Source organism: Argentina silus (assembly GCF_951799395.1).
Source record: "Argentina silus genome assembly, chromosome: 15".
Lineage (NCBI taxonomy): Eukaryota > Metazoa > Chordata > Actinopteri > Argentiniformes > Argentinidae > Argentina > Argentina silus.
This window is the reverse complement of record NC_139669.1, coordinates 12,277,653-12,289,857: the sequence shown is the minus strand read 5'-3', so window position 1 is coordinate 12,289,857 and position 12,205 is coordinate 12,277,653. Positions and strand designations below refer to the sequence as shown.

The window sequence follows — 12,205 nt, the reverse complement described above, 5'->3', positions numbered from 1 at the left end:
AACCTCCGGTTTTGTTTTTGTTTGTTTTTTTACAAAAATGAATAGGACAAATGTTGATACATTAGGAAATACCTTACCCGTCTTTGATACATTTTCTGTTTTCCATGGACATGTGAGTTCCTTTTCACTCAGTTTCAATTATATGTATTAAATTCAGTGTAGAAATGTATAATTTACTCAAATTTTTCAGTCCTTTTACCCACCAGTCTAGTGCTTCTAACGAGGGATCCTTATCCCTTCCCAACCCCAACTTCTCTCCCTGCCATATCTTAAAGAATATAAATATATATAAATATATACTTTTGTGTAAATGTTTCCCTTTTAGAAGAACGGTAGCAAAAAAAAAAAAGGAACGATAGCATTGTAATTATTTTCAGAAGCCTTTTTCACTTATGTTGTTGTTTTGTGTTTTTTGCAAGAAAAATAAAAGGTTTACTGTGCCAGATGTGAGTGCTTTTTTTAGGGTAGGGTGTGGGAGGTGGGAGTGAACTTGGTGTAAAGTGGACCCTGACGATGCACTGTCCAACTCCGCCTTCAAGACTGCTTATGTTCTGATCATCAGTGATGCAACCAATAACCAAGCTGTCATAGCCTGTTTGGACAGCTGTCAACTTTCACACAGCTGAACAACACCAGTGACTGTGGGCTTATGTGATGACCGCCCCCCCCCCCTATAACCTGGAACTAAACGACGTTCAAAATGACCTGAAAATAAATAAATAAATAATGAAAACCGGGGTGGGTGGGGGGGTGTAACTGTCTGAGCATTTACGGTCAAGACATGTTTTCCTATGCTGTTCAACAGTCGTCTGTCCCGTTTGAATGTTGCTGTATGAAATAATTGCGACTGGCGAGCTCCAAATATGAACACTTGACCAGCCTTACCGACAGCATTCGACATCGCAACCATCGGCATATCGTCGACTCGAGTGACCTGGATGTGAAACCGAAATTAGGCCGTATCTCGTTCTTTTATTTTGAGAGATCCTAAAAAAAAAACACGAATGCAAAAGGGTGATGAATAGGAGTTGCTGGCTGGCTAGCTAGCTAACATCACATCAGCTGACAAAAGAGGACTCCAACTGCTTGCTACACAGACAAATCCATCGTTTTACATGATGGACATGCTCAGAAGTGCAATGTTAGCCAGCTAGCGAACCAGCAAGCTGAAATGGAAACAAAGTGCTGGCATATTATAATGTTGTTAATAGCCAGTTAGATAGCTAACCTGGCTGTAGATAGAGGGCTAGCCATGTATTACAATTGGCACATCCTGGCTTGCTAATAATGCTAGCAAGCTAACTAGCTACCTGTTTATACACTGACATATTATAGCAAGCTATCAAATATTTAGTTTACGTTTCAATCTGTGGAACCAGCTAGCTAGCTAACCATTTGCTGCTGCGTTAATTACTACCTACTGCTTGGCTCGTGTCAGGTGTCAGGCGCTGTGTAGTTCGACAACATTGCAATTCGCAAGGAAGCTGAAGACAAGCTGCCAACGCGTTCATTTAGCAAGCAGCTAGTTCAGCGATACACTATTATACAGCCGGTAAACAATGGCTCAAGAGGCGTTTCCTTTACATTTTCTGGTTTGGAACAATCAGTACCTCGAGCTTGATCGGGAACTACAGAAAAAAGAGGTAAGTCAGTCACCGCCAGCAACACCAGTTTTTTTTTTCTTTCCCCCCCCCCCCCCCCAATCAGCACTGTCGCTCAAAGTTTCATTTTATATTTTGAGTTTTGACAGTTGCGCGTCTCTCTCCGCACCGCACCGCACCGCACAGGGCGACGCGCCCACGATTCTTTGTAATGACCGTGCTTTTTTTTCCGCAGGAGGATGTAGAGCGCATAGACCCGCGGGGGCGCACCCCGCTAGAGTTGGCCGTGTGTCTCGGCCACTTGGAGTCAACGCGCGTCCTACTCAGATACTCCGCAGACCCTACGCACTGCAACGCGCAGAGTTGGACAGGTGAGTGGTCACTGACCATTGGTCACTGTCACATTAATTAATTGGAATGGAAACACCACCTAGTCCCCATATGACAGAACAGGGGCATGCTAATGCTATTTGTAAGCTATGGTGGTAAGGTTTGTGATTATGTTCTGTGTTCAGTGTTACAGGAGGCAGTCAGCACAGGGGATCCTGAGCTCGTGCAGTTGGTGTTGCAGTACAGAGACTTCAAACGAGCCACAGAGAGGCTGGCCGGCATCCCAGAACTACTTAGCAAGCTTAGACAGGTAATGCGTTTCACTTCGTAGGCTGAATACACAGGTATCAATCACACACAGGTAACACCAGATACTGTGCGAGATATAGCCGACCCTAGTGACCTGACCTGTCTCTTTCAGGCTCGAGATTTCTACGTGGAGATGAAGTGGGAGTTCACTAGTTGGGGTGAGTTTGTTTTCCTGCTCGCTGTAATCAGCTTCAGCACCACACACATGGACAGCTCCCACCGGTGCAGTCACACCACTGTAACGCATAGAAGTGTCAAACGATTCGGATGAAGGATAAACAATTTCCCTCCTCCCTCTCTCACCCCCAACCCTAACCCCCCCCCCACCCCCAGTGCCCCTGGTATCTAAGGTGTGTCCCAGTGACGTGTATCGTGTGTGGAAGAGTGGCTCGTGTCTGCGGGTGGACACCACTCTCCTGGGCTTCGAGCACATGACCTGGCTCAAGGGACGCCGCAGCTACATCTTCAAGGGTGAAGGTACGACGCACTGGTTGTGATGTGGTGGTTGGGTTAGCCTCGTAGAAAATGGAATTCAATGCGATCGTTTGCCCTCTGTTTTCCACTGTAGACATAAGATAGGGTCTTGTTATTGAAATGGAATGGTGTGTGTGTGTGTCTTGTCTCCATAGAGAGCGGTGCCATGGTGATGGAGGTAGACCATGAGAAGCAGGTGGTGTACACGGAGCCTCTGTCTCTGTCCCCACGCGACGCCCCCTCCCTCCTCGCCGCCATGCTGCCCTCCCAAGAGAACACAGCCCAGAGACTCACCTCGCCCATCGTCTCCACACACCTCAACACACGCAACATCGCCTTTGAGAGGTAACACACACACTCACACACACACATTCACACACACACACTCACTCACTATCACACACACATACACACACACACACTTGCTCACTATCTCACACACACTCACACACACACACACACACACACACACACACACACACACACACACACACACTCACTATCACACACACATTCACTCACTGTCACACACACACACACCACACACAGCCTTGTCCTGCTTATTCTTCTCTCTTGCCCTTTGCTGCTTAGGAACAAGTCTGGCATTTGGGGCTGGCGCTCTGAGAAGAGTGAGGCAGTCAGTGGGTATGAAGCAAAGGTCAGTGACTATATACAGAGGGTCCTATTTGAGACCCCTATCACGGAGTTGTAGAGAAGTAGCCAGGTGTTTTGAGTCACTGAATCAGTTTTTTGTTTGTTTCTGTCTTGGTTCAGGTATACAGCGCTACTAATGTGGAGCTGGTGACCCGATCAAGAACAGAGCACCTATCGGACCAGGACAAGTCAAGGAGCAAAGGTACACACACATACACACACTCTTGAAAAGTCTTGTTTTTTCTGTTTTATTTGGAAGTAAGATGAGATCGCCTCTGTCTTCTCTTCTCTCTCAGGCTCTAAGACTCCTCTGCAGTCCTTCTTGGGGATAGCAGAGCAGCATACCGCTCATAATGGGGTGAGTGTCCCTCAGCATGCACACACAGACACACACACATACACACACTCTCTAGTTGGATTTGTGGGATAGATCTCTTGATAAACTGACTGTGTGTGTGTGTGTGTGTGTGTGTGTGTGTCAGAGTAACGTGTCCCAGTGTGCCAGCCCCCACAACCCTACGGACATCACAGCTGAAGAGTACTTTGACCCAGAGTTCGCCCTTAATGGCAGAGACATCGGACGCCCAGTGGAGCTCACCAGCAAAGTCCAGAAGTACGCCATCACAGCACATCACCACCACAGAGCAACATGCAACCAGGCATATCACCACCACCATCTTTGACAGCACTAAGTGTCTCTCTCTCTTGCTCTCTCCAGGTTTAAGGCCACTCTCTGGTTGAGCGAGGCTCACCCCCTGTCATTGGCTGAGCAGGTCACGCCCATAATTGACCTCATGGCCATCTCCAATGCCCACTTCGCCAAACTGCGTGACTTCATCACCCTGCGTTTGCCCCCCGGCTTCCCTGTCAAGATAGGTGAGAGAGAGGCTTGATTCCATGCCCACCCCAAGGCTCCAATTCTGTGTAGATCTAAAGGGACTAGACCATGAGTTGTAACTTAGACTGGGCCAGAGAATATGGAGAAGAAATGGAGAGGATGAGATGGTTGATTTCTCTCTTTCCCTCTCACTCTCAGAGATTCCTCTGTTCCACGTGTTGAATGCCAGAGTGACCTTCAGTAACCTCTGTGGCTGTGATGAGCCTGTCAGTTCTGTCACCGTACACACACCAGAGGGCTCTCCTGAGGCTGGTAATAACCACACACACATACACTAACCAACCAACCAACCATAGGGTACCACTTACAGTACATATCAGTTGTGTTCTAAGCTGTGTTGGCTGCTATACTGGAACCACCCACACTAACCCCCTGGCCATCTGCTCCCAGGAGAGGCCCCCCCTCCCTTTCACTGCGAGGTAGATCCCTCAGTGTTTGAACCACCCCCGGACTACACCACGCTTGGTCCGGGCCGCAGCGAGCCAATGAGAGACGAGGATGATAACCTGCTGCAGTTTGCCATCCAGCAGAGCCTATTGGACGCAGGGACAGAGAGTGACCAGGTGACACAGGGAATAGGCTGTCCAACAGCTGACCACAACACCTGCTTTACTATGCATACGGCTCATCAGTTTCTCCCCATGATATGACATCTTATGTTCTATGGCTTTAGACACTCAACTAGGCAGAAGCATTCAAACACTTTGCGTCCTTATCTCACTCTTCCACGAATGCCTCCTCTCTCTCTCTCTCTCTCTCTCTCTCTCTCTCTCTCTCTCTCTCTCTCTCTCTGTCTCTCTCTCTCTCTCTGTCTGTCTGTAGGTGACTATATGGGAGGCCCTGACCAACAGTCGTCCGGTGTCTCAGTCCCCGATCTACGAGGAGGACCAGCTTGAGAGGTGAGAATAAGAAAAGAAAGACGCCACAATTTGGGTTTAGCCAGTGTCATTCTCGGCTGCTTGTCTCTGCTTCTGTCTTCCCTGACCATCTCTGGCACTACCTTTTAAATGGTAGTCTCTCGTGCCTCTCCTCTCTCCCCGATAGGGCAATCCAGGAGTCCCTGTCCATTTCATTGGCTGACGGAGAGGAAGGGGAGTCGGCAGCACCTAGCCAGCCCCCGTCAGTCTCCCCATCAGAGCCCGCGGCAAGCTCTCCGCCCTCTTACAGCTCAGTGGCTGAGCCGCGGTTGCCGGGGCCGTTTGCAGTGGCAACCAGCTTTGACGAGCAGCTACGCATCGCCATGGAACTCTCGTGTAGGGAGCATGAGGAGATGGACAGGTGAGAGACGGAAAGACTGTGGTTAGACAGACAGACAGACAGACAGACAGACAGACAGACAGGGAGGGAGGGAGGGAGGGAGGGAGGGAGGGAGGGAGGGAGTGATGGAGAGAGGGATTTGAGGCTGTGTGGGAATCCCTCTTATTCATCCTTTCTTTTCTCAGTTGAGATAAGGGAAACTAGCAGTGGAAACCATCCTAGATCATTTGGACATTCATGAAGAGTGTGTGTGTTGGGAGGTAGTGGGGGGTCGACTGTCAGTTTCTCGCACTGATGAGTTTATTCTGTTTCCTGTCCCAGGGCGAGGCAGGAGGAAGAGGAGGAGCTGGAGCGGATCCTTCAGCTGTCACTCACAGAGAAGTAGCCGTGACGACGGTGGACGTTGGGGGTCTCTTCATTGGGGAACAAACTTGGTAATTTATTCTTTATTTGTTTTTGTTTTTTTATCCTGTAATGTTAAATTATTCTTATGACTTTGTTCACTTGTCTCTTTTCTTTTATGATCTTATCATAATCATGAGCCACAGAGAGAGTATGGGACCAGAGAGGGAAGACAGGTTGTTGAACAGATGAAGAGGAGGGTCACTATGGGCCAGACAGACAGACAGACACAGACAGACAGAAAGACAGACACAGACAGACACATAGACAGACAGACACATGGACAAACAGACAGTTTCATGGTGAAGACAGATACACATTAAACACCTTAAAACGATAAAGAGGGAAAAAAAATAGAATTTGTCTTTCTTTTGCTTTATTTTTCACCACCCTGCTGTTGCATTTTCTGAGTGATGAAGATCCTGCGATCTTAAACCTATGATACAAACGAATGATCATGGAGATTACAAGATTTAAACATGCTGATATGAGATAATTATTGATAAAAATATATAATTATGTTTGAAACAGAATTATGTTGGTTGACTCTTGTGTGTGACTTGGACAATAAAGTTATTAAATGTTCCTGAAGCCTTTGTGTGGTTGTTTGTGATTGTATGTGAGGGAGGGGAGTACAGAGTTCAGAATCTGGATACATCACAGACATCCTTGGTTCGTTTTTAATGCATCTTTTTATTACATCAATGCAGTAGGCCCTTTCAAATGGCTGAACAATATCCCCAAAAAGCAAGGAGAAGGTGGCAAAATGGAAAGGTTATTTGCTGCTTCGGTTAATGTAAAATCAAAGTCTTCCTATTAATAAAGAAATACAGCAACCATAAAACCTGGTGATATATTCAGACTTTTTTTTTTTTGTTTAACTGAAGAGATTTAATGAACTATGCACAACTATATACAAAAGTGGAGCAGACTATCTAGATAAAGCCAATCATGAGTTGACAAAAAAAGCAAACATGATTTATACATTGCATATAAAATGTTAACCATATAATTTTACAACATACACATAACATTATAACAAATTTAATTTCTTCTCTTTAAAGGAGATACAGTATATCATGTGGTATTGGCAATTCCTACAGTCCAGAGGGTAGTTTTCCTACCTTGCCAACGTGCTGTTACAAGTAGAAACTCCACTGCTTTTATAGGGCACAGCAACTTTAATGGTGAAATCCTTTCAAGCATATATCCATCAAGATTCACAAGACAGGTTACGACCAGTTCTCTCTACAATATGTATACGTGTCTTGGTATTGCAAGTCTTTTATACTGGACAAAAGTATGCTCTGATGAGTTTTTTTAAAGACAGTGTTTAGGGTTCTTTTTTTCTCCTCTGCTTAATGTTACCCTGTAATCCTTTATGGTGAAATTCCTGTAATACTTCAGACATCAATATCGAGTTACTTAGTAAAGGTAAGCTGTGTGTCGTGGTTTTACCGGTGTTCAATTCCGGCAAGGGAGTGTTTTTCTGTGTGTGTGTGTGCTCTTTTTGTGTTCTTACATGCAATTGTTTTAGGGAGAGTGTTCGGGTGTTCAATCTGAGCTACTGTCCATGTGTACCCTCCTCTCTTTTAGTACTGCACGAAGCTCCTCACCCACGTCTTTGGGGTCTGGGGAGGAAGGACAAAAACAAAGATCAAGGCTATGAGGTGCTGAGACTGTACACAAACCCCCTAGTACATTTCTCTCAACTCTCCATTTGTTGTCTGTGGTTCTCTATCTCCAACATTAAGACACCTCACCCCAAACCTACAAACACACCTTTCTTTAATGTGTCGTTTGCTACCATGTATTCGTTGTTCCACGCAGCCGCGGCTTCAGTTGGACGTGGGGGAGGGGGTGAAGCAGGAGGGAGGTCTTCTGATAGTCCCCGTGTGTGGTTTATCTGTGCCACTCTGGCCTGGGGAACGGGTTTCGGTGCCGTGGAGGAAAACTTGGGTTTTGCAGGTGCCAGCTCTGATGGACACATGGTCACACACACACACACTGTCAATTTAACGTTTCATTTCCTGATGATAAGATTTTAGGAAAAAGACCTCAAAACAAACAACAACTGAAGGTGGCAGCAGTACAGGCCTGGCAGAGCATCAGCAGAGATACCCAGGGTCTGGTGGGGTCAATGGATGCAAAGTTGTCAATCAAATACTAAACATGAGTGCTTAATTTGGACTTTATATGAATCTGTCCCATTACTTTTGGTGTCCTGAAAGGGGACTATGTATAAAAAGTGTAAATTGTGAGACAAATATGTACACAAATACCATCAAATAAAAGCTGAGAATCTCTACTTTAATCTCATAGTAATGCAAGTATAGAGGCAAAAGAAGAAAAAAAATGTTTATGTTACTGAAAATATTACTGTTGGCGTTTGGTTCAGCTACAGAAGATATTTCTCACCGATGCGGGTGTCATAGTGCTGGGGCTTCAGGTACGGACGCAGACTATATTCTATCTTCTCTAGGAAGTAGTTAACCACCGCCTTCAGGGAAGGGACAGTCACCTGACCAAACAAACAGACATCTGTTAGAGTCACTTACCACTGCGTATGACCACTTACCTCATATGCCAAACGCATGAAAGATATTTTGAGTGTTGAAGCTTTTAACAAGTGTGATGACACAGATTGCATATACAGATTGTCCGAGCTCATTTTGGTGCAGAGGTTTGTGCCCATCCTGATCCTGAGGCAGGACTCACCGGGGTGTCCAGCTCGATGACAAACTTCCCATTTTCTGAACGCAATCTGTAGTTCTTCATCACGGGGGGGCCACTGAAACACAGGAGGATTCACAGGAAGAGAGATTCAAGGTGAGGGTGTCTCTGGTGTTAAAGGTCAGGGAGTTGGGGGTGTTAAAGTTTAAGGGTCGGACCTGGTGACCTGCTGTCGCAAGGTCAGGGCGTAGTTGTTGCTGGCAGCAGAGGGGCGGATAATGATACTGCCGTACTCTGGGTTCTGGTTCAACATCTGCTCCGCCTCCTGACGGGACACGTCAAAAAAACAGCTAGAGGGGGCGGGGGGGTGGGGGGGGGTGGAGAGATATTAGATATTAGATTTAGTATTAATACAATGAACACAGGTTGTACAGAGATGCGCTCTCTCTCGCTCTCTACACACACACACACACACACACACACACACACACACACACACACACACACACACATACACACACACACACACACACACACACACACACACACACACACACAGACCCATACTCACAGGGGGAGTCCAGAGAAGCCATCATCATATGTGTTGGTGGGGGAGGGGGAGGGGGAGGGGGAGGGGGTGGATGAAGGATTGATGCAGCGGCGGGGTGGAACGGCAGGGCGAGGGATTTGTCTTTTCTTCTCCTGAGCGAGAATTTCATTCAGCATCATGATCTGACCTGGGAGCAGCTGCAGCTTACTGGGGATCTCCCTCTATAAGGGACATCATCATCATCACCCAGAGATGTATGCTCAGGTGTATCATTGATACTGTATTATTAACCGATCTGCCTATAGCTAATGCTTTATGTCTCTGTCTGTAACTTAGTGAAGTAGTGTCTTTGTATCACCAGCTTCTGTATCGTTTCTGCTTTAGTTTAAAATGTTGGTTACATGTTTCAATACTGCTCCCCCCAAGCGCCTAGCCAAAAACCCTATCAGCCTATGGCCTGAACATGAGAGGCGCATCCTATTTGGAAATTAACCACATACAAAACAAAAAAATTACAAAAAAGAAAAATAGCACAGAAATAGAGACAAATAAATGAAGTAGAATTGAGAACAATACAACCTAAAAAACTGAAGCCCAGTGACACAAATTGTACTTTCTGAATGGTGAAACCAATATGTACACAACTACCATCAAAGAAAAGCTGCCAATCTCTACTGTAACCTTACAGTACGGGGCACTGTATGTGTTGGAGAGAGAGAGAATTGATACTTATTATACCCACAGTGGCTACAGTCATGATGAATCCTCTCCATTCCTCTCCAGTGTCACGGTTATCCATCTACATTAACACACAAATACTTAGTGCTCTGCCCTTGATAACTGCAATATTACTCAATCTCTTTGAAAGTTAACAATAAACATTGCCTGTAAGCAGGGATGTAGTAGTAAAAAAACCAGGTGGATTTACCCTGAACACCATGTATTGAATAGGTGGGTAAACCCTAATGCAAATAACATTAACATATCAGAAAAGGTGTGTAAGTTGAGTTTACTTCGGTTTACCCTCCACTACATCACTTCCTGTAAAGACAAACATGAAGCACCTTCAGCTGAACTTCCTCATTATGGAAGGTGAGAGTGTAGATCATTGGGCTCTTCGTATTGGTCTTAGAATCCATTGTCATCGACTTCAACATCTGCAGGTTCAGTTTCTCTGAGTACTGACAGAACAGAACTCACTCAATAGATGAATCAATCAATAGATCTATCAAAGAGATACCAAACATATAAATCCTACACTATGGAGAATGTTTTTCATTGTTTTATTGTCCTGCTTTTATTTTGTATTGTTTGTCCTGTCTTGATGATGTGCTATCAGTCTACAAGTCTTGTTCTGATGTGTTGTATTGTGCTGTGTTGTGTTTATGTAAAATGTATCAATCAAATGAATCAATAAGTCAATAAAAAAAGAAATATGATGAAGGCACTCTTCTTACAGTGTCTTGGGTATCATCTGTATACAGGAAGATTGTGGATCCCCGAAGCTCCCCAAAAAAACTCTTGAAATCCTGGAAGAGGCGGAACCAGACACAACATTCTGTTTAGGTGGTTCATAGTGTACATACACATGCTCCCAATAAATATCCTTCCCTGCTCTTTAACCTCTCCCTCATTCTCTCTCTCCTGTTCCTCACCCTCTCTCATTCTCTCTCTCCTTCCTCACCCTCACCCTCATTCTCTCTCTTTCGTCCCTCACCCTCTCTCTCATTACTGCTCTTACCTTCTCTCCAGTGTATTTCTTCAGCAGGTGTCCGGAGTAGTACAGAGGCAAAGCTGTGATGGTTTCCCTCCTCTTATAGACCTTCCTGGCTATTGTTGCCATAGTCCCACTTGGTCCTGGTCTGGCTCAGCTTTGTTTGGTTCAGATTCAGGTAATCCCAGCCAAACTAGGCCTCTGAAATAGTATTCCTGTCTGTGCCTGGTTCCACACAGAAGTTTTAATGACTTGATTCCCTGTGTGAGTGACTTGATAAGCTTACCTCCTTCTCTCTCCCTCTACTCCTGGTCAGTACCTGTTTATAAGAATGAGGAAGGAGTGCAGTTATTTACTGTGGGGAAAGTAAAAAGGTAGGGTAGGGTTGCCCTTGAGGACTTTGGACTTTGCACTGTGACTGACTGTGCTGTTTTTATTGACCCGGCTAAAGCCTTTGATTCCGTTAACCACTGCATGCTGCTCAACAAACTCAGTTCTCTGGCCGTGTACAATGTGTCAAATCAGAGGGCCTGCTCTCTAAACCATTGACAGCATTTATAGGAGTCCAACAAGGCTCCATACTTGGACCTACTCTATTGTCTGTGTACATTAATAATGTTGCACATGCTGCTGGTGACCCACTCATCCACCTTTATGTCGATGACACCATCCTGTACCCAGCTGGCCCCTCCCTGAACATCATGCTGAGCACCTCACAACATAGCTTTGATAACATCCAGCACGCCTCCTCTGACCTTCACCTCCTTCTCAATACCAACACATAAGACGCCAGACCCACTGGTACCAACTTATTTACAAGTCCCTCATAGACCCCACAAGTCCCCCCTCTACCTCAGGTCACTCCTTAACATCTCCACTACCAATACCAACCTGCGCTCTGGTAGATAAATCTCACTGGTCATTCCCAAAACCAGCACTTTTTTTGGCTGTCACTCATTCCAGTTTTCCGCTGCCAACAACTGGAATGAGCTGGAAAAGACACTCAAACTTGGCACATTCATCCCACCACACTTCTTCAAGAACATATTACCTGAGATGCTATCTGATCATTGTTGCAGCTGATTTTGAGTCTGCTGTGTTGCCATTGCTGCCTAGTATATTGTATCTGCCTTTCCAACATAAATAGTGTGTTTACTATTTTACTTTTTGTTTTTATTGCTAGTCTTATTTAATGTTGCAGTGTTTGTGTCTCTTGGCCAGCTCGTCATTGTAAATCAGAGTTGGTTCTTAACTGACCTATCTGGTTAAATAAAGGTGAAAATCTAATAGACTCATACACACGCACACAGGCACACACACACACACACACACACACACACACA

At 45.4% G+C, this 12,205-nt stretch overlaps 2 protein-coding genes across 4 annotated transcripts; one reads left to right on the top strand and one right to left on the bottom strand.

Moving 5' to 3' along the window:
- Positions 1–981: 981 nt before the first annotated feature.
- ankrd13d (ankyrin repeat domain 13 family, member D) lies at positions 982–6,510 on the top strand. Of its 3 annotated transcripts, XM_083686484.1 has the most exons (17): positions 982–1,643; positions 1,837–1,972; positions 2,117–2,241; positions 2,353–2,398; positions 2,574–2,717; positions 2,870–3,059; positions 3,306–3,372; positions 3,489–3,570; positions 3,665–3,726; positions 3,851–3,981; positions 4,087–4,244; positions 4,405–4,518; positions 4,657–4,829; positions 5,089–5,165; positions 5,281–5,544; positions 5,845–5,957; positions 6,072–6,510. In XM_083686484.1, exons 1-16 carry the CDS (start codon positions 1,560–1,562, stop codon positions 5,906–5,908), a joined length of 1,917 nt encoding a protein of 638 aa, XP_083542610.1. In that variant the 5' UTR covers positions 982–1,559; the 3' UTR covers positions 5,909–5,957; positions 6,072–6,510. The 3 variants fall into 3 exon arrangements, with proteins under 3 accessions (XP_083542610.1, XP_083542609.1, XP_083542611.1); XM_083686483.1 differs by having other exon boundaries at positions 983–1,643; positions 5,845–6,510; XM_083686485.1 differs by having other exon boundaries at positions 984–1,643; positions 5,311–5,544; positions 5,845–6,510.
- Positions 6,511–7,479: 969 nt separating this feature from the next.
- Positions 7,480–10,991, bottom strand: LOC310815727 (signal-transducing adaptor protein 1-like; the record flags this gene model as incomplete). Its single annotated transcript, XM_083685622.1, has 10 exons — positions 7,480–7,556; positions 7,708–7,902; positions 8,344–8,446; positions 8,644–8,716; positions 8,817–8,948; positions 9,170–9,369; positions 9,891–9,947; positions 10,213–10,329; positions 10,606–10,677; positions 10,890–10,991. The coding sequence occupies 10 exons, from the start codon at positions 10,989–10,991 to the stop codon at positions 7,480–7,482; spliced, it is 1,128 nt and encodes a 375-aa protein (XP_083541748.1).
- Positions 10,992–12,205: the final 1,214 nt, after the last annotated feature.

Excerpts from the sequence above, each read along its gene's own strand:
- ankrd13d (XM_083686484.1), top strand. The coding sequence starts at position 1,560 with ATGGCTCAAGAGGCGTTTCCTTTACATTTTCTGGTTTGGAACAATCAG. Across the intron at positions 1,973-2,116 it reads CAACGCGCAGAGTTGGACAG|TGTTACAGGAGGCAGTCAGC; the intron begins GTGAGTGGTCAC and ends TTCTGTGTTCAG. Across the intron at positions 3,982-4,086 it reads CTCACCAGCAAAGTCCAGAA|GTTTAAGGCCACTCTCTGGT; the intron begins GTACGCCATCAC and ends TGCTCTCTCCAG.